The following is a 22,552-nucleotide window of genomic DNA, read 5'->3' on the forward strand; positions in this document are numbered from 1 at the left end:
ATTGATGATCCTGTCAGAAGTAATTGCTGCTTTTTATGGGGATGGGCGGGGATGGAGGTAATTCCTTGCGGGGATGGGTGGGGACGGAGAGGATCCTGACGGGGACGGGTGGGGACGGAGAGGATCCTGGCGGGGATGGGTGGGATTTCTGGCCCCGTGCAACTCTCTACTCCAAACATGACTGTAGGGAGAGCTGCAAGTGTCAGAGGAGAAGCGTCACCAGCTGATGATGATAAAGAAGCTGCTGATGCTCAGAATGTGACTACAATGAAGGGAGAGGAGAAGCTTGCCTTCCCAGAGAGTTTGGTCAGTGAGTACCTCTGCTTGAAGAGGTGTTAGGAAGACAGAGGAGCCTCAGGTCTTTGAATTCACTCTGTAACATCTGTCGTCGTATTGTCACTGGATAAAATTTGGACTGCAGTCAAAAGCTTGGATAGGATGATGTCTCTTTTTAATTTTCTGCATTTAATACTCAGATCCAAGATTTCTTGAATAGTGTGTCTGTGTATGAACAGGACTTAAAGTCCGTTTCTGATCGTATACAAGTAGTTGAGACTAAGGTAAAATTCATGGCCCAGCACATTTGAGCTTTAATGAAAGATATTGTGTCTCTTCACAATAAGTTGGAAAATATTTACTATTTATTATTTCTATAAAACTATCAGACACAGGCAGCTCTGTACATTAAACACGCAAGAGACGATTTGATTATCTTGCCCAAAATTACTAATATTTCATGGAAAGAAATGTTCTGTAAATGTTTCATGGGATCTTTACCAACGATACATAGTAACATAGTAACACAGTAGATGACGGCCGATAAAGACCCGAATGGTCCATCCAGTCTGCCCAACCTGATTCAATTTAAATTTTTTTTTTTCTTCTTAGCTATTTCTGGGCAAGAATCCAAAGCTTTACCCGGTACTGTGCTTGGGTTCCAACTGCCGAAATCTCTGTTAAGACTTACTCCAGCCCATCTACACCCTCCCAGCCATTGAAGCCCTCCCCAGCCCATCCTCCACCAAACGGCCATACACAGACACAGACCGTACAAGTCTGCCCAGTACTGGCCTAGTTCAATATTTAATATTATTTTCTGATTCTAAATTTTCTGTGTTCATCCCACGCTTCTTTGAACTCAGTCACAGTTTTACTCTCCACCACCTCTCTCGGGAGCGCATTCCAGGCATCCACTACCCTCTCCGTAAAGTAGAATTTCCTAACATTGCCCCTGAATCTACCACTCTTCAACCTCAAATTATGTCCTCTGGTTTTACCATTTTCCTTTCTCTGAAAAAGATTTTGTTCTACGTTAATACCCTTAAAGTATTTGAACATCTGAATCATATCTCCCCTGTCTCTCCTTTCCTCTAGGCCAGGGTATACATATTCAGGGCTTCCAGTCTCTCCTCATACGTCTTCTGGCGCAAGCCTCCTATCATTTTCGTCGCTCTCCTCTGGACCGCCTCAAGTCTTCTTACGTCTTTCGCCAAATATGGTCTCCAAAACTAAACACAATATTCCAAGTGGGGCCTTACCAATGACCTGTACAGGGGCATCAACACCTTCTTCCTTCTACTGACTACGCCTCTCTTTATACAGCCCAGCATCCTTCTGGCAGCAGCCACTGCCTTGTCACACTGTTTTTTCGCCTTTAGATCTTCGGACACTATAACCCCAAGGTCCCTCTCCCCGTCTGTGCATATCAGCTTCTCTCCTCCCAGCATATACGGTTCCTTCCTATTATTAATCCCCAAATGCATTACTCTGCATTTCTTTGCATTGAATTTTAGTTGCCAGGCATTAGACCATTCCTCTAACTTTTGCAGATCCTTTTTCATATTTTCCACTCCCTCTTCGGTGCCTACTCTGTTACAAATCTTGGTATCATCTGCAAAAAGGCAGATATCTAGAATGTATTACGTGAGAGGAATACTCAAGAGTTTCTGCTGGGTTACTGGATTGATAAAAAGAATGTTTCTGGAACTAAATGCTATTTCTGCTACAGTCATTACTTTGGTGTTTGACTTGGGTAGAGACTGGGTACCAAAGGGGGAAATTGTTAGGTTATTTTATTACAAGTCATGCTATTTTATGCAGTGAGACCCTTTGTGCTTGTAAAATAGCACTTGTGGTTAGTTAACCCAGTATAACAGTTGTCAGAGGATGAGATTACAGTGGTTATCGTAGCTGGTTTAAAAAAAAAAAAGGGTTGAACAAGTTCCTGGAGGAAAAGTCCATAGTCTGCTATTAAGACAGACATAGGGGAATCCATTGCTTGCCCTGTGATTAGTAACATGGAATGTTGCTACTATTTAGGTTTTGCCAGGTACTTGTGACTTGCGTTGGCCACTGTGGAAACAGGATACTGAGCTAGATGGACCATTGGTCTTACCCTGTATGGCTTTTACGAAATTGCGAAAGCAGTTTCTAGCGCGTGGAGCTACGCTGAATGGTCGGCGCTATTCCTGACGCTCAGGGAAACTCAGTGAGCATCGGGAGCAATACGGGCCATTCAGCGCAGCTCCCTGCGCTAGAAACTGCTATCGCAGTTTCATAAAAGGAGGCCTTAGTGGCTCCTTGTGGTGTCTGCTTATAGACCTATTTTTTTCAGGGTTTTTTTTTTTCCCTTGTATTTAGCTGTAGCTGGAACATCTGCTTTTTCAATAATTGAAGGTTATGATCAAGTCAAGTGGGTTTTCTTTCTCTGTATACCAAGGTATTTCCTATGCAAGCTGCTTGATTTAAAATTCTAGAAAGGCTGGCACACCTTACTTTCATTGATTGAGATAATAGTAAATTCTAAAAGTCAGAGCTTTTCTGTTCTATCTACAACCAATGATCAGCAGTTAGCATTCAAAGTTTGGCAGCTAGTCATCACCTTCTAATGTATTAATGCAGTCTGAGCATTCTTTAAGGAGGTGATCAGAAAATCCAGTAGTCCAACTCCATAGCACTGGGAGAATTGAAATAGAGTCACAGAGAACCTGCTTTGGGGGGAAAGGGGGAAGAAGGAGAAATGCTGGACCTGGTGGGGAGGGGGGAAGGGAGAGAGAAGAGACATGCTGACGTGGAAGACGAAGGTGAGGGGGGAAAATGCTGACCTGGTTTGGGGGGAAGGGATGGGGAGGGAGAAAGAGACATGCTGGACCTGGTAGAGGAGGAAGGAGAGTGAGAAGGAGACATCCTGAATCTTCATTTGGAGGAAGGAGATAGGAGCCAAAGGGGTAGTTGTGGGAACTGAGTAACTAACGGATTATGGAAAGCTGAGACTGATTGAGGCATTGATGGAAAGAGCAGGAAGGAGAGCGAAGAGCCCCAGTCACAGAGACAAAAGCAGAACCAGAGAGACTGGAACTAATGTGTTTAGAAAAATTGCCCGTACAATAAAGGTAGAGAAAATTCATTTTATTTGAAGTTTAGTAATTGGAATGTATTGGCTTTTGGAAATGTGCATAGTTTGCTCAGTACAAGAGGAACTATACTTCTGTGTCTCTGATGTTGTACTGCATACTTCAGAATTTGTTGTCTTGGAATTTCCAGTTCAGTTTTTTGTCACAATCAAAAAAGATTTGGTATTAAGAAATCAATGCCTTTTTGTCTGTTTTAGGTTCTTGAATGAATGATTGTGATTTATGCCCTGGGAAGGGGAAGGCCTGCCATTTTGAAGAGGTGGGCCTTCTGGCAGAAGGGACTGAGCATCCCTCCTGCCGGCCTTCTTAATAAGGTATGGGGGCGGGGGCAGTGTCGGGGGCCACCCTAGACCACCAGGGTGGGAGACCCTTTTAGCAGGAGGGAGTAGGCTGCCTATTTAATGTAACGATAGGAGGGTATATGTGTGTGTGGGGGGGGGGGGGGGGAGGGTCTCGGCCCGGTGGGGAGGGGGGCTATCCTTGAGAATGGATGGAAGGGAGGAATCGGGGGGTTTTCCCTGCCAGCTGAGCTATTCTTGGCAGGGGGAGCCCCAGTCAGATGAGCTGACATGAAGAGCAGCAGCCATAGATATGTTTTATTTTTGTAGTTTTGTTATTTGTGAATTTGCGGTTTGTGAAGATTTTCAGGAAGCATACTGCTGCGCTTAGCGAAACGCACTGTAACTTATTACTAAGATGTGCTTGGAAATTCTCTTTGATGAAAGGGTCTTGGATTTTTATTTTGGCTAGCCTAGCTTTCTTCTCAAACCTTTTTCTTCCTGTACTATTTTTCCACTGACAGATTTTTCTGTGGTTTTGTGACCACAGATTTAATTTTTCATTTTTTCCCTTAGAATTTGCTTTTTTTGTTTTGGTGTAGCAATTTCCTTTTCCTGGCAGCCTTGGTGTGTGTGCATTGGACCAGGCAGTAGGCCGTCTGTCCTCACTGAAGTTAAATAGGCAGTTTGGCAGACGGAAATCCACATGTGTGAGGAGGCAGGGTGGAGCAATTTCAGTCGGTACCTTCTGTGGGAAATGAGTGTAGTTAACCCCCCCCCTTGGTTTTTAGCGCACATTTTCTTTAAAATCTATTCAGTATTAAGGTTCCTAGTTCTGGCTGGATATAAGCTATATTTTATCTGTGCTCTGGGCCTTTTGCCCATGTCTAGGAAATAGCAGTTAGGTCCAATCATAGTGGAGGCAATTGGGGATTAATAGACCCTCAAATTTTATCTCTACAGGCCTTCATTATGGGTTTCACCACACATCATGGTATTTATTTCTCTGCTGTTTAAACAAGGCTTGGCAAACATTTGTTTATCATGGCTCAGTATTCAAATTTAGCACAGAAATCTATAATAAAATTCACAGGTAGATAACTAAAAACATGTGGGCTAATATTCAAAGGGCTTGTATATTTAGTGGCCACTGCTAGACATATAAATCCCCCATCCATGTATATGCAGGGGCACTGTTTGAGCAATTCGTAAATTGTGCTAGCAGATAGCTCTGTCTTAGGAGTGTAATTGCCATTTTTAGACATTATCAATGATTTTGACCCCATTTTTCTAAAACATTTCATTGGTGTACTCATATTTGCTGCAACTAGTGATGGCCTCTAGAACCTCCTTGCAGCTCTTGGAGCACAAGGCATTTCTATTTTTAAAACCTTGGCACCATTATATGTTGGTGAAAGGAAAAATATTTTTGTGTTGGTCCGTGTAAAAAAAAAAAAAATCACAACTGCTCTCGTTGTGAGAGCCATTGATGACTGCCATGATACCTAGAGTTTGCTGTAAAGTCATTAAAAAAAAAAAAAAAAATGACGTGCATATTTGTTTGTTTATTTTTTCTAGGATGTTAACCCATGAGTAGGAGTTCTGATTTCCTGTTATGACCAAAAACCAATGAAAATCGTCCATCCCTCAGCACTTTGCTTACGGCATTAGAAAGGGTTTGAAACACAGGCACTTTCTGTTCTCATGGTTCAGGGCTTTCAGTGATGCTGGTTGCAGAGCCGGTGAAGCAAAAGAGAGCGTTGAGAGTAACAGCACAAGCTCCTGCAGCTTATCGAAAACGCTAAGAAATTCGATCATGTTACGCCTTTACTTGAGAAAGCTCATTGGTTACCGGTTGCCTATCGAATAATGTATAAATTATGTTTGCTCACTCTCAAATCCATAATTTTCAAAACCCCAGCATTTATTTATAAAGTTTTAATTCCCTATAACACTTCGAGAGTATTACGGTCAACAGAACAACATCTATTGGTTGTTCCTTCATTAAAAGTTATTAGTACACGACGTCATTCTATTTTCTCAGTTACGGCTCCCCTAGCTTGGAATGCCCTGCCAATTTACCTAAGAGAAGAAAGAATTCTTGACAAATTTAAGAGCAAACTTAAGGGCTTCCTTTTTAAAGACGCTTTTAGTGATTAACTGAATTCTTTTCGTTTTTAATATTTTATATTAAATTTCTTCCCCTTTTCCCAATGTTATTTTACCTTAATTGTTTCTTTTATATTTAATTGTATTTCTTCCTACAACTTTCCCTTTATTTGATCATGTATGTAAAACAGTCTTGTTAGTTATGTTTAGTCATGTTATTTTATGTTATGTATTTTTACGATATTTTAATATGTTTAATATTAATTTTGTTAGTCATGTATGTTTCCCCTAACTTTGTAATTTTTAGCTGTACATCGCTTAGAATCTGGAATAGGCGATTAATCAAATCTTATAATAAACTTGGAAACTTAGTAGGTAGGGGAGTTGATACATTACTAGGAGACCCCCCTGCTGCTGATGCAGGGGGCTTAGAGAAGAGGGCTGAGTGGGGGCTTGGAGAAGATGGGTTAGCATTGGGAGAGGGCGCTGTCAGTAGAAAATTGTGTTTTGGGTCATTGAGTAGAATTCTATTAGAAAGCCAGTAAACGTTTTTTTGCAAGCCGAATACACTGATCAATCACTTTGTTTTTCTGACCCTGGGGAAACATATAATTGCCTTGAAAATCAACACCTAAAATTCTGAACAATTAAGTCCTAACATGCACTTGAAAAGCACGCTATTTCATTTTTTTGGTAACAAGCATAAGAATAACCATACTGGGTCAGATCTGTGATCTATCTAGCCTAGTTTCCCCATTGGCCATACCAGGCCACAAGTACCTGGCAAGAACTCAAACAGTAGCAATATTCCATGCTACCAATCCCAGGACAAGCAATGGTTTCCCCTATGTCTGTCTCAATAGCAGAATAAGGACTTTTCCTCCAGGAACTTGTCCAAACCGTTTTTAAAACCAGCTATGTTAACCTCTCTTATCACATACTCTGGCAGTGTGTGCCAGAGCTTAACTATTCTCCAAGTGAAAAGACATTTCCTTCTATTGGTTTTAAAAGTATTTCCCTGTAACTTCAAGTGTCCCCCCTAGTCTGTAATTTTTGATAGCGTAAAAAATTGATTCACTTGTACCACTCAGGATTTGGTAGACTTTAACCATATCTCCCTTCAGCAGTCTCTTTTTCCAAGCTGAAGAGCCCTATCATCTTTAGTCTTTCCTCATATGGGAGGAGTTCCATTCCCTTTATCATCTTGGTTGCTCTTCTTTGAACCTTTTCTAATTATGCTATATCTTTTTTGAGAAACGGCGACCAGAATTGAATGCATTACTCAAGGTGAGGTCACACCATGGAGCGCTGCAGAATCATTATAACATTCTTAGTCTTAGATATCACTTTTCTAATAATTCCTAGCATCCTGTTTGCTTTTTTGGCTACCACTGCATATTGGGTAATAGGTTTCAGCGTATTGTCCACAATGACATCCAGATCCTAGCATCTGGTAACTATGATTTGGGTTATTCTTTCCAATGTGCATCATTTTGCATTTGCCAACATGAAATTTCATCTGCCATTTGGATGCCCAGTCTTCCAATTTGCTAAGGTCCTCCTGCAATTTTTCACAGTCTACAGCCTCAGCACCCTGGGGTTGTAGGTTCAAACCCACACTGCACCTTGTGACCCTGGGCAAGTCACTTAATCCCCCCATTGCCCCAGGTACACTAGATAGATTGTGAGCCCACCAGGACAGACAGAGAAAAAATGCTTGAGTACCTGAATAAACTCATGTAAACCGTTCTGAGCTCTCCAGGGAGAACGGTATAGAAAATTGAATAAGTCAAAATAAATAAATAAATAAAAATTTAACAACTTTGAACAGTTTAGTGTCATCTGCAAATTTAACCACCTCACTTGTCATTCCAATTTCTAGATCATTTATAAATATGTTTAATTGCTCCAGTCATTGTACAGATCCCTGCGGCACTCCACTCTTTACCCTCTTCCACTGAGAAAAATGGCCATTTAACTTTGCCCTATGTTTTCTGTCCGATAACCAGTTGTTAATCCACAGCTGAATATTGCCTCCTATCCCATGACTCTTTAGTTTTGTCAGCAGCCTCTCATGTGGAACTTTTGTCAAAAGCTTTCTGAAAATTTAGATACACTACATCAACCACATGTTTATTCACACCTTCAAAGAAGTCAAGCAAATTGGTGAGGCAAGACCTCATTTGGCTGAACCCATGCTTACTCTGCCCCATTAAATCATGTTTGTCTACATGTTCCACAATTTTATTTTTTATAATTGTTTCCATTATTTAGCCCAGCATTGAAGACAGGCTTACCCATCTGTAATTTCCTGGATCTCTCCTGAAATCCTTTTTAAAAATTGGTGTAACAATGACCATCCTCCACTCTTCAGGTATTAAGGACAATTTTAGTGACAGCAGATAGGTAATTTCATATTTAAGTACTTTTAGTATCTTGGCATGTATACTAACCAGTCCAGGTGATTTACCACACTTTGACTTGTCAATTTGGCATAATACTTCTTCCAGGTTTACTGAGATTTCTTTCACTTTCTCTATATCCGATTCAGGTAGATCTCTTACATCTTTTTCCGTAAAAACCGAAGCAAAGAATTTATGCCGTCTCTCCATTATGGCTTAGCCTCTCTTAGAGCTCCTTGATCATTCAACAATTCCATGGATTCCTCTTTACAAATGATGGATAGCAAGTCATCTAAGATGGCCATAGGAGAATGGGGAGCTATGTTTATCAGGGCAAAGATGTTGTGACCCACAGAGAAGAGGAGGCATTCAAGTGCGTTGTGATGGTATCTATTAATTTTGAGTTGAGGTTGGATTTGATGATGGTGGCTACACCTCCTCCTCTAGTGTCGGTGCGTGAGCAAGCTAGTACTTGGTACGGAGAGGGGGGGAGAGGGGAGGGTGTGCGCGCGCGCAAGACATACCTACAGTGGCTTCATCATTGTCTTTAAGCCAAGTTTTGCTGATTAGGAAGATGTCCCAGTTATTTTCTGTGAGGAGATCACTTAGAATGACGTTGTTATATGGATCTCACATTTTCAAGAGCAATCTTTAGGCTTCTTAGTATGGATAAGGAAAGAGTGTGTGGGAGATAGGCCTGAAATGGTGGGGGTCTGAGTGCTGAGGATTTGTTGTGTGGTAAGTGACTCGATTCACCATATCTGCCCTGACTTATGATGACTGGAATGAAGGAATACATGCTTACAAAGAGAGTTGTTGCTGAGAAATAGAAGAATAGAAGCCACGACATTGGTATTGACATATGGAAATATAAAGATATAGCAGCAAAGTTTGAGCAAAAAGACTAGGTCTGTGGATATAATTAGAACTAGCCCAGCTATACTTGTAACAATATAGCTGGGTAATAATATCAGAGCACTTTAAACAGTATACTTCTAACTACTACTACAGAACTATACCTATAATGATACATTTGCAAAAGCACAGCAGCAGGGGTTGAGGACTTAATGATTGCCACAAGTATGCACACATTTCCAACTTGTGCTCATTTGTCCCAGTTTTGTACGTGGGACTAGATGTAGTATTCACCTTGATGGGACTGTAAAACTTGATCATATTTTCGATAGAGGTTCTTGTACATAGATGTTATTGAGTATGGGAATGTAAATAGGTTGGGGTCATTCGGGTCACTTTGGTCAAGAATGTGGCTTACTGAGGGTTAGGTTTATATCAGCATTCCTTCTCTTGGGGGTCACCTAGGAGCCAGACCTCCTCCTAACTGGTCTTCTGAGGTGGGAAGTCCTAAGGTCCAGCACCCTAACTAGTAAAGATGAGCCCCTTCTCAAAGATCAGTCTAGGTACCCCTTTCCCTCCCCCCTAAGGATGGCCCTCTGAATTCCTAGTTTTCTACCTCTCTTCCTTCTCTCAGCTTTGGGCAACTCCTTGTTTAATTTAATTTAATTCTTATATACCGCTAATAACTGTGAGGTTTCTAAGCGGTTTACAAAAATGATGCATTAAAAGATACAATAAATAAAAATAAATAAGATAAGTACTTGGAAATTCCCTAACTGTCCCAAAGGCTCACAATCTAACTAAAGTACCTGAAGAAACAATTTATGAAAAGTAAAGATAAAAATATAAAGACAGAGGTAGAGATAGAGATAGAAATTAATATTCCAACAAGATGGCGGCCAGTTAGGTAGCCAGTTATAATAATAATAATAACAGCAATACCGTGAAGTTCTATGCGGTTTACAGAAGATTAAGCAAAGTTAACAAATTGAAATTGTTGTCGCATAGATTTCTTATTTGAGACCACCTATGCAAATAAGGTTCTTCAAAGGCCCCCATGGGAGCTTGCTAGACCCAGCTTGTCTTTGCATATGACTTCCCTTCAGATCTCTTCCTTCCTGGTACCTGAGTCCTAGGTGACCGAATATATACCCTGTCACATACCCTCCTCCTCAGCTCAAGCAGGTACGATTTAGCATCAAGTATGTCAAGGCCTACCTTCTGGGATAAAAGTCTGCGGACTAGGTCATTTAAGGCTTTTATGTGGATGATTTATTTTTATGTGGATGAAATTATTTTATGTGGATGATTTCAGTATACCTTTGGAACTTTGACACTTTCAAATAAAGTCCATTTAGAAACATCGTCACTCCACATAGTTTTTTTGGTTTTCCCTGGATTTTCTTCTTTGTGGATATTTTGGGGTCAATTCCTTTTGTTTTTTGCAGGGATGCTAAGGCACATGTTTACACCAACTTTGGAGGAGGTACACATGTGTGGATTGGTATTTGTACGCTATTGCATATTATCTGCACTGGATATCATCTTCACAGATGTCATTGGTCTTCACAAATTTTGAAGTCTGGGCCACTTTGGGAGAGGTAATCCTTTCCTACACAGGGCCATAGCACCAACCAGTGTGTGCTAATTACATATATCTTCTCCAGTCTGTGAATCCCCTATGAATGCCCCCTTTACCTGTTTATAAAGGCTTGTGGGTACCTATGTTATTTTTATAGAAAGGGCTTAAATTAAACAGCTTTTGGACTTCTCACATAAGCATCCTGATATCAAATCAGGCCTTTTAAAGGGAGTCTTTTCTCTGTAAGAATCACTTGTGCGCTGCCTCGGTGTTGCATCTTACAATACTGTATTATATATTCTTGGATAGATGAGGGTTGGGTACAGGGTATGGCTGGTGAGGAATTTATTCCAAAATTATGATTTGAATGTTGTAACACTTTTTTTTTTGTTTTGATTATACATTAAAAATTGAACAAAGCAATCAAGCATACAAAAATAAAAATAAAACACAACTCCATAATAGATCAAAAATGTTTACCCCACATTAAGAGGTAAGGAGACAGAATAAAAAAAGAAAATAAATAAATAAAGAGGGAAGCATAATTTCCTACAATTACAATTTAGCAGTGTTGAATAATAAGACTCCATTGAACATGAGGCACTGTGAATCATAGACTCTGATGATGCTCAACTATAACATTCTCTAGCTGAATAGGGTTCACAAAGACAGGAATTTCACTGCAAAGATACTAGAGTCTTACAGGGAAACTTAAAAAAAAAAGGTGGGCTATAGGGATGAGGCTTCACACAGGACTCAGATTGGGATGAGACGTTCCTAAATGGAAGGCCTCTAACCCTTTTATTGAGTATCTTAACTCCCTTATTTACTTATCTAATGATTTGCAAGGTTACAGTCTCAACATGCATTTACAGCACTGATTATACAAAGGTAACTCCCTTGTTTACATGTCTAATGTGATTCTCAAGGCTACCATCTCACGTGACATCTGAATATATTATAAAGGTTACAATAAAGTGATTCCCTTGTTTACACATCTAATGATTCTAAAGCTTACCATCGCATGTGACATTCTAAAGGTGATAATGCATGCACCTCGTGATCATCCTTAAGCTCAGCGCGTGACAGAGGCCTGCTTCTGCACGTAGGCAAGGTTTGTCTGCTGAAGTATCTTTCCATATAAGGACTACTTAAATAAGATAAGGGTTAATTTGTGACAAAGAAGGGGGAGAGGGAACGATTCAGCATTCTTTCACAGGGCTTAGAAATCAGTGTGCTGACCTCGCTCTGTTTTAGAACTGCGTCCCTTCATTTCCCCTTACTTTACTATTTTTAAGGGCTTTATAGAGGTAAGGCAAATCTGCTTGGGATAATTTGCGATATCGACCATGACATGGACTTATGCATAAGTTAAACAAAGAAGTCAGGCATTGAACAAAACAACAAAGAATAATCAAGAGACCTATTCCAATGAATAGATACTGCAAAAGGACCCAGATCCATTGGCCAGATGGAAGCCAGAACCATAAAGCATTCCACCACTGTGGTAAGATGCCTTGATGCATATTAGAGGCCAATTCATGTAGTTGTTGAATTTGTTCGTTTATACTGTTTCTGTTATCGGTTAGGTTGAAACAACACATTTTTAATGGTTTTGCAGCCGTGATTATGTAATAGAGATAATCTATAGCGACTCTGTTGTCTAACACAGCTGTCCGTATTTCATTTTGTTTTTGATTTAGCAAGCTAAGTGCGTGTGAGTTATGATTAATGTTTTTAGCTAATACACAAGCTAATCGGGCTAAAGTTTTTTGATTATATAATGCTAACCCAGGTACACCAACTAAAGAGACAGCCAAAGAGATAATTTCAGCTTTTGAGAGCAAATTGACATTACTATCACACTGGTCATTTAAGGCATAACTATCAGAGGTTATAGAGACAGAGCGTCTTTCTTTAGTAATTCTGGGATTAATCAATTGCTTTTTATTTACTAAGGCTGCTGCTAATCTGCTCAGGCAGCATTGGGTATTGTGTGTTAAATTAGCGGGAATATAATTACATGTTCGCTTTCCACATGTCCAAAACCATCCTGAAGGAAGGACAAGGTGAGCATTAATATATGAAATATTTACAAAATGCGAACAGTTCCATAAAGCTAGTCCACTGTTAATGCAATTTCTAGTACAATTTTGTACCCTAGCACATGACAGATTTTTATGATTTGCTACTATGGTGGTATAAATGGTCATGGCATCCCAGGGTAATTTTTGGGCTACTTTTCCCCATGTTGTAAGCATGGTATATGATACTTCATCTTCAGTCATAAAATTTGTTAGTTGGGAAATATCTCCTTTTCCCCCTGGCGCTTTACATTCTGGAATTAAACAAGAACCTAGCAAAGTGTGTGCATCTATGCTCTGCTGTAAGCCGAAGTTGTCATTCTCTGAGATATCTGCTATTTTTTCCCAAATGTTATATTGCATTCTTTGCTCCCATGCTTCCCCAGCAAAAGGTAAAGGAAGACTAAGAAAAGTTAACAAACAAATAACAATCATTAAAGAATTATAAGTTAATTGTGCAAAAATAGCAGCAGTAAAATTTTCAGGAGTCATGTCCTTGTCATTTTGTTTCAATGTGAGAATGGCTTGGTCGCGTAAGCTTTTAATGTGTCTTCAAGTCACAGGATCAGTCTTAGAATAACACTTTCTTTTCCGGTCGTCTTGCTGTGGTATGGGAACTTGTTGTGGTCGCTTTAAGATGAAATTAAACTCAGGAATGCTGGTGCCACAACATTTCTTTCTGCTTCTGTAGTTTCGGAGATAGGAACAGGCGGAGTGTCAGTGGCTGCATGTGCAGGTTGGACGTGTCTGCTCGGTACCCAAACCAGACTTGTAGGAGTTGAAACAGCGGCATAGCCCCTCCCCCAGGTTATTAAGGGAGCAGGTCCATGCTAGACTGAATGAATACTTCTGCTCAGTCTTCACCTGTGAGGCACCGGGACACGGTCCGCAGTTGAAGGCAACAGAATTTTGAGTTCACACCAGGTGAAGTTTACAGTGAACTGGCAAGACTCAAGGTGAACAAAGCCATGGGACCAGACAATTTGCACCCAAGAGTGCTCAGAGAATTGAGCGATGTCCTGGCGAAACCATTGGCTGAGCTATTCAATCTCTCCCTAAGTAAGGGGAAAGTTCCCCTGGACTGGAAATTAGCTAATGTCGTTCCTCTGCATAAAAAGGGTTGCAGGGCAGAGGCTGCGAATTATAGACTGGTGAGTCTCACATCAATAGTGTGCAAACTCATGGAAACACTAATTAAAAGCAAATTGGACACGATCTTGAATGAAGGGAATCTTCGGGATCCCAGTCAGCATGGATTCACCAAGGGTAGGTCCTGCCAATCCAATCTCATCAGCTTCTTTGACTGGGTAACAAGAAAGTTGGACTTGGGAGAGTCTTTGGACGTTGTGTACCTGGACTTCAGTAAAGCTTTTGACAGTGTCCCACACCGCAGGCTGCTAAGCAAGATGGAATCGATGGGGTTAGGAGAGACACTAACTGCATGGGTCAATGATTGGCTGAGTGGCAGACTTCAGAGGGTGGTGGTTAATGGTACCCTTTCTAAAACATCGGAGGTGACCAGTGGAGTGCCGCAGGGCTCGGTCCTGGGTCCACTCCTTTTCAACATATTCATAGGGGATCTGACTCAAGGGCTTCAAGGTAAAATAACACTATTTGCTGATGACGCCAAACTATGTAATATAGTAAGTGAATGCAGTTTACAAAATTATATGGCGCAGGACCTGCTTACATTGAAAAGTTGGTCCTCAACCTGGCAGCTAGGCTTCAATGCTAAGAAATGTAAGGTCATGCACCTCGGAAGCGGAAATCCATGCAGGACGTACTTCTTGAACGGAGAAACTTTAACTAGGACTTCAGCAGAACGAGATTTAGGAGTAATCATCAGTGCAGACATGAAAATTGCCAATCAAGTGGAGAAGGCTTCATCTAAGGCAAGGCAGATATTGGGTTGTATCAATAGAAGTTTCGTCAGCCGAAAGCCTGAAGTCATAATGCCGTTGTACAGGGCCATGGTGAGACCTCATCTGGAGTACTGTGTGCAATTCTGGAGGCCACATTACAGTAAAGATGTGCGCATAATTGAATCGGTTCAGCAGAAGACCACCAGGATGATCTCGGGGCTCAAGGGTCTCTCGTATGAAGAGAGACTGAACAAATTGCAGCTCTACACTCTCGAGGAACATAGGTAGAGGGGAGACATGATCGAAACATTTAAGTACCTCATGGGACATGTTGAAGTGGAAGATGATATTTTCTTTCTCAAGGGACCCTCGGCCACAAGAGGGCACCCGCTCAAACTCAGTGGCGGAAAATTTCATGGTGACACCAGAAAGGTTGATCATTGGAACAAGCTTGCCAGCGTGCCAGACTTTAAGAATAAATGGGATACCCATGTGGGATCCCTACGAGGGTCAAGATAAGAAAATTGGGTCATTAGGGCATAGACAGGGGGTGGGTAAGCAGAGTGGGCAGACTTGATGGGCTGTAGCCCTTTTCTGTCGTCATCTTCTATGTTTCTATGTTTATATTTAACCAAAGGTTGTAGTAATGGAACTACAGATTGGGATGAGATGTTTCTAAATGGAAGGCCTCTAACCCTTTTATTGAGTATCTTAACTCCCTTATTTACTTATCTAATGATTTGCAAGGTTACAGTCTCAACATGCATTTACAGCGCTGATTACACCAAGGTAACTTCCTTGTTTACATGTCTAATGTGATTCTCAAGGCTATCATCTCAGGTGACATCTGAATACATTATAAAGATTACAATAAAGTGATTCCCTTATTTACACATCTAATGATTCTAAAGCTTACCATTGCATGTGACATTCTAAAGGTTATAATGCATGCACTTCGTGATCACCCTTAAGCTCAGCGCGTGACAGAGGCCTGCTTCTGCACGTAGGAAAGGTTTGTCTGCTGAAGTATCTTTCCATATAAGGACTACTTAAATAAGATAAGGGTTAATTTGTGACAAAGAAGGGGGAGAGGGAACAATTCAGCATTCTTACACAGGGCTTAGAAATCAGTGTGCTGACCTCGCCCTGTTTTTGAATTGCATCCCTTCAGTGGGCCCTAAATCTAATGTGATTTCAGCAAGAGAAAAGATTTCCTCTGGGTTGCACAGGTAGTATCAGAAAAATCTGCTTTTTGGCACGACAAAACAAAAAATCTGTTACTGAGATTTTATGTGTTTGAATTTAGCTCATGTCTCTTTAGTAGTAGCTCAAGGCACGTTGAATTCAGGTAGAGTATGTACTTCCCTGTTCCTGGTGGGTTTAAGATCTAAAGCAGGGGTGTCAAGTTCAAATACCCTGTTCCTTCCCTCCCTCCATCTCATTATCCACCATCTCTCTCCTGGCTTCCCGGTTTCACCTTCAAAGTAGCCTGCAGAGGATTGCCGGTTGGCTGTTGCGATCCTAGCAGGCTGCTGTAGCCTCCGCAGAACATTCCCTCTGCCGTGGTCCCGTACGTCAGAGGAGGGGTGGGACCGCGGCAGAGGGAATGTTCTGCGGAGGCCAACGGCAACCTGCTAGGATTGCTACAAAAAGGAAAAAAGCTCTGTTTTTTTAGGCTGCGTTACAAGTGAGCTTAGTGCATGGAAAAATCCTGCATTAAAATGTGCTAAGCCCATTTTCTTAATTAATTTTAGTAAAAATGCCCCTTATTGAGAGAGCTTGGGGAAATCCACTGCTTATGCCTAGGATAAGGAAAATAAAATCTGTTTTACTACTCGGAATCTGGGTTGGCCGCTGTTGGCTTGATGGACCTTCGATCTGTCCCAGTATGGCAATTCTTAGGCTCTATGTTCTTAAGTTTGTACCTGTGGCAGTGGAGGGTTAAGTGACATATCTTAAAATCATAAGGAGCAGTAGTGGGATTTGAACCAGGCTACCTTGGTTGTTGGTTCAGTGTTTTAACTGCTGGGCGGCTTCTCCTCAAATGAAAAAAATAACCAGGAATGTGATATAGAAGAAATGTTATCTTAAGAATCCTCAAGATAGCTCTGCTGTCCTAAAGTATCTTTCTCCTACCCCTGGGCTCTGCTTTCCCATGCAAAATTTTCTCTATAATAACAGTTAGCCAGTAGTAATGTATCTGCAAAGGAAAGTTGTAAAATCTCTTTGAAATGTTTTAACTCCCTTCTAACATGTTTATGGTGAGGAAAATCCTCAGGTTAAATTAAAAAAAAATTCTCTTCTCAGCAAAACTAGAAGAAAGGAAGAATACCAATAGTTTTCTGTTTGAAAAATCTCTCTGCCGGTTTCGTCTCTTTTTGTTTCTATTGCTTGTCTTCCTTCAGTTATTAATATTTCTTCCATAACTGAATACTGCAAGTCAGATTTGACCAAAAATCTTTCCTACTCCTCTTCTCTCGTGTTTCGTGTTTTCATTTTTTTTTCTTTTTCTTTTTCCCCGCCTTTGTGGTGTCTTTTGGTATTGGTCTCTGTTTCTACTTCTTCCACATCTCAAGAAATTATACAGTTCTGCACCTGTAGAACTTTGCACCTAATCACAAAAAATTGCGTAATTCCCCAATGCATGCAGGAAGCTGGTAGAGGAGAACAAACACTGCAGAAGATGATGCAGACTGGCAAGGTGAGAGCAGTAACAAAATGACTTGTAGTCCTGCCTGAGTAAACCCATTGGTGGAGTTTGGAGAGGAACTACCTGGATGTACCAGGTTGCTTCTGCAGTTTTCCTCTGGTTGTGGTAGGCATGTTTTTTTTTTTCATCCACAGAATTTATTTTATCATTTGTATCTGCTGGGAAGAATAGTGGATGTGACTGGTGAAAGTAATGCTGAACATAACAAAAGAGTAATACCCTGGAATCATGGGTGGGGCTTGGACTAGAATGTAGATAATGCCGTTAATGGCGGGAAGGATGGAAAGGACAAGGGCATCCCAGAGGATAGGGGATGGAAGGTGAAAAGAAATAATGCTTGAAAAGAGGGGAACATGATGGAGGAAAGAAGGGTGTGGGAAGAAGGGGTTTTATTGGGAAAGGTAGTGTTAGTGATAGGGATGAGGAATGTGCCTTGTGGAAAAGGAAGTAAATGAGGAAGATGGAGAGGAGACTTGAGCCTAATTGGGAAGAAGAGAAAAAGGTTCCTGATCATGAAAGGAGTGACCATGCAGAAATGCTAACAGTGCCAAACAAGAAGACAATGATGAGACAGCAATCTGGTGAGGAAGAAAGCAGAAGCAGAATTGGTAGGAGGCAGGATCAGACTATGGAATCTGTGCTGATGGGGGAGGGATGAATAGTGAGAACATAGGGATTGAAGAGGAGGGCCTCTTACCCTTCACATATGCTGCATCTGTCTTCAGGCAAACACTGTGCTTTTCCCCTCACACTCCCCCCAACATACACATTACCTCTCGTCCATATAGCAGCACTCGCATGTCCCTGCAACAGTATGTACATGTATGCACACACATACATACATTCTGTATAGGATGCCAGTTTCTGCAGCCACCTAAGAAGAGGCTGAGAATCACACTACCGGTGTCTTACACAGAATCGTGTCTGCCCTAAGGAACAGACGCCCAACCATGCCTAATCGGCCTGATTCTCTAACTGGTGGCGATGTCACAGGCCGGTTAGAGAATTGCGCCTGATCCCTTCCCATCAGCTGATCATGGCAAGGGAATCACCCTGCCGTGATCAGCTGAGTGGCTGCAGCAGGGAACTGCCGACCCTCCCCCCCCCTGTGAACTTGGCCAGCAGGAGGGATGCCCAGTCCCTCCCACAACCACCCTCAAAGTCCCCTGGCACTTCCTCCTGTCAGAACCCCCAAAACAACTCTCCCCCTGCAAGGAGATTTCCTTGCAGCGATCAGCTTAGTGGCTCTATCTATTTGAAATGTAGACCAGCTTTTTGTTGGCCTACATTTCAGGTGCCTTAATGTGGCCGTAGGGAGATGCCTAGGGCTACTTAAACTCACCCAAGGCCATTTCCGGGTGAAACCACATCCACGCCCACTCTTGGGTGAGCTTAGGTGTCCCTAGGCACCTCCCTGCACCCTTGACATTCACCTCTATTGTAGGTGGCCTGCCTTCGGGTACTTTTTTCTTTTTATAGAAAATGTGTGTCCCAATTGGCTGATTAGACAGCGGTAGAATGCCTACTGCTGCCTACAGTCAGGACGCCATTTATAGAATTTGCCCCATAGTGCATTCTTTGATTCTATGGCAACACATACACACTCAGTGTATATATATATATATACACATATAGAGTGCAGCTCCAGATCCTGTAGCAATATACATATCACAATTATTTTTGTATTATTTTCATTTTTTGGCGCATAATTCCCAGGATGTTGGTCTCTCTACTCTCCCTCCTTTGCTGCTTTCCACCCTTTCCCCTTTTCTCTTCACCACCCTACCCCATGAGTTGGAGCTCAAGAATAATGCTGATATGTAAGTTGGAGCTTGAAAGGACTACAGGCAGAAGTGTAAGAATCCAGGTGATGTAATACTGTTATATTTTATCCTGATTTTATAGCATCATTAACACTTGTAAAACAACTAGTCACCGAGTATAACAAGGTATAAAACTCAGTAATAACAAATAGTTACGCAGGTCTCAAGTGGAGATGGCATTTTGTCACTTTGCTCTGACATCACTTGATTTAATGTTATATTTTCCTTTTCAAATGTTAATACTATTTAAATCTTTCTGCCTTTTTCCTTCAGTTCGGAAAGATTTGTGTGGGCTTGATGATGCAACATTTAACAGCCAGGCAGAATTTGGAGGTGAGACACTAAGGTGGTTATTTTAGAAGCTTTATTTGTGTTTTGGATATCCATAAAGCATGGATGTCTAAATCTTGATTCTATAAAGCCAGGATATGGATGTCTTACACTGCAGGGCATCCTTATGGCAAGAGGGCATGGGCTGGGCATGTTTTTGATGGGACTACGGAAGGACCAAAATATGGACGTTCAGCTTTGATTGGAGAAGGGGAAGAGACTTGGTACTTAGCATGTCCAGGTTGCAGAAAGGTGCTCTGATTGAGCAGTTCTCCACTGGAGGGAATAAGGGACGTGTTAGGTATTTTTCTGTCCTTCAAGGGTGCATAGTATAAAAGAAAATTATAAACAACTGTAGGTGGATTTGAACCTATATCTCTAGCTCTGACCTAGCTTCTCTAACCATATGGATATCCATTTTATAAAATGGATGTTTCTCTGGTGCTATACAGAAATGGCTAGCAAGGAAAACAGCACTATGGGCCTCAGTGAACAGGGACAAATCTTTATTGACCCAATTTGAGCTGTGTTTTTGCACACAGCACCTGCATCAGGGGTCAAACATAATCAAGAAAAACAACGTTACCTAAGCAAACTTGATTCAGCCTTCAAAAACGCTCAATTTCCAAAATAAAGTGTCTGCATCCGGGTTTAAAATGTAGCTAGGTGAGGTTTTTTTAGCTTAAAAATTACTTTTTCTAATGGTACAAAAAAAGAAAAGTTTTGGAGAATGTACAGTTGTGAAATGGCTTCAAACATAGCTAAAATTTGCATAAACTTTTTTTCATCAATTTTATGAAGCTTTATCTCATTAACAAAAAAGCACAGTAGAAACATAGGAAAACATAAAGGCCAAATGGTCCATCCAGTCTGCCCAGTGGGCTTAAAAATTTGTAGGGTATCCACTGGCTGTAGTCTTTCTTTTCCTGAATTCTTACCCCCCTGGGATGCTTTTAGTTTAGGAGGCATGACTAGTCAAACATGCATTAGTGCATGCCACAACAAACTCTTTTTTTATCAAATTTCTTGCTACCTAGTGATCCAACAAAGCACCTGTTACTATTCTGAGTAATATGTTTGGATTCAGCCTAAAATGTTGTCATAGAAATGTGGCTTTCACTTTAGTTGACTAATTGTTCTTTCCATAACCTGAATCCAAAGTTGACATCTTTTTAGTATCTTCTGTGAATATAAAAAGTGGCCCAAATATAGGGGCCCCTAATTCTGGACTTATTTGAGATCATGCTCCAAAACTTTGGATATCTTCATGAGAGATCCTAACGTATCTTCTGAAAAAATTTCATCAATTTCTGAGATGGTTGCGTGGGGATCCTCCTTGAAATTGGATCAGTTCACATGGAATTACCCATATTTTTTGTTTTCTCTTTTCCTTTCCTAATAACGCCATTTATTTTTGCTTATTTTGGCCACTGAGTTTCCTGAGTAGTGACTCCTAGAGTAGAACCTAGCATAAAGTCACGATGATTTGGATTATTTTCCCCAGTATGCATCACTTTGCATTTGTTCACATAAATTTCATCTGTCATTTTAATGCATAGGCTTCCAATTTCCTAAGGGTCTCCTGGAATTTCTCACAGTCCACATGCAGTTTAACAACTTTGAATAGTTTTGTGCCATCTGCAAATTTAATCACCTCTCTTGTTCCCATTTCCATATCATTTATAAATGTTAAATAGCACCAAGCTCAGTACAGATCCATGTGGCATGCCGTTCTTCACCTTCTTCCATTAGAGGGTAAGGTTAAATGACCACATCCTGATCCTAAGCTGTTGTGAATTTCAATGATTAGCCCATGGGACTTTGTGACTGAAAGACTGGCCATGTCACAGTAACACAGTAAATGATGGATAAAGACCTGCATGATTCATTCAGTTTGCCCAGTAATGTGACCAGAGCTGTGTTTGCAACTCTATACAATGTTATACGGATGGCACCATCCACATAGGCAGACAAACATAATGAAGTCTTGGTTATAACCTTATATCATTCCCAAGTTTTGCTAACAGTATTCAAGTTAAGATGTCTTCCCCTCCCCCCTGAGCTCTGCAACACCTGACAATAATTAATCTATAGCACTGGAGTTGCCAAAGCTTCACCTGTTTATGGGAAGCTTCTATGCTGCTACTAATAACTGGAGAGTCAATTCAGAGCAGTTTGCATGAGCTTCAGTAATGGTGTTACAATGCATGAGCTTCAGTAATGGTGTTACAGTACATGATTAAATATATGTATATCTTACCTATTTATTTTCTGTGTATCATAAATTCATCTTTCTTTGTATTATTCATGAGTTCACCATTTCATGTTCCAAGTTGCTAGTAGCCTGCTGTTTCCTCCATGTTGCTATTCCCCCCAATTGTTTCTTTATTTGCTAAAGTGTTCTGTGAAGAGTATCATCTTTATTCCTTTCTTGAACTTTTTGGTGTCCTTTTCTATTTTTAATTCCCTTGGAAGGGAGTTCCACCACATTCTTTTCCTGACGCTTTTGTATTTGATGTCTCTGAAGGAGGGTATTTCCAGTAGGTATTCTAGGCTCGAGCATAGAGCGCGAGTTGGTTTTTGGTTGTCTATTCTGTTTGCTAGGTATTGCGATTCTAAATGATGAATGATTTTGTGTGTCGGCAACATGATCTTGAATGTCACCCTTCTTTCAATTGGGAGCCAGTGTAACTCTTTCAAAAATGGGGTGGCACTTGTCTGGTTCAATTTTCCCAGCAGAAATCCAGCTGCAGTATTTTGTACTATTTGGATCTGCCTGATCATGTATTTTGGGTCGCTCAGCAGGATTGCATTTCAAGTAGTCAAAGATTGAGAGTACCAAGGATATTACTATGTTGGACATCACTTGATGGATTAAGTAGGGTTTTAGTCCTCTGACTCAGTAGAGTTTGCCATAAGCGTTTTTCACAATGTGTTGGATGTGTATTGTCATGTCTAGGTTTGGGTCTAGCCATACTTCTAGATTTCTCACTCCTTCCGTGGATGATTTTATGGTGTTGCCATTCAGAGTTAGTTGGTAACTTGAGCTGTTTTTACCCCATTTGTTGATTAGTTTCCCCTGTTAGCTACTAGTCTGTTTGTTT

General features: G+C 40.9%; 1 protein-coding gene across 7 annotated transcripts in view; it reads left to right on the forward strand.

The window, feature by feature from the left end:
* Window positions 1-22,552, forward strand: part of RPS6KC1 (ribosomal protein S6 kinase C1) — a 272,706-nt gene that overhangs the window by 55,553 nt on the left and 194,601 nt on the right. For 5 of the 7 annotated variants that reach the window (XM_033936540.1, XM_033936545.1, XM_033936541.1 and 2 more), the window contains one exon: window positions 19,392-19,451. The exons of the other annotated variants lie outside the window; for them this stretch is intronic. In XM_033936540.1, coding sequence (XP_033792431.1) covers window positions 19,392-19,451 — 60 coding nt within the window. The remainder of the gene's footprint in view (window positions 1-19,391; window positions 19,452-22,552) is intronic. 7 annotated transcript variants of the gene reach the window in all.

Source organism: Geotrypetes seraphini, chromosome 3 (genome assembly GCF_902459505.1).
Source record: "Geotrypetes seraphini chromosome 3, aGeoSer1.1, whole genome shotgun sequence".
NCBI lineage: Eukaryota > Metazoa > Chordata > Amphibia > Gymnophiona > Dermophiidae > Geotrypetes > Geotrypetes seraphini.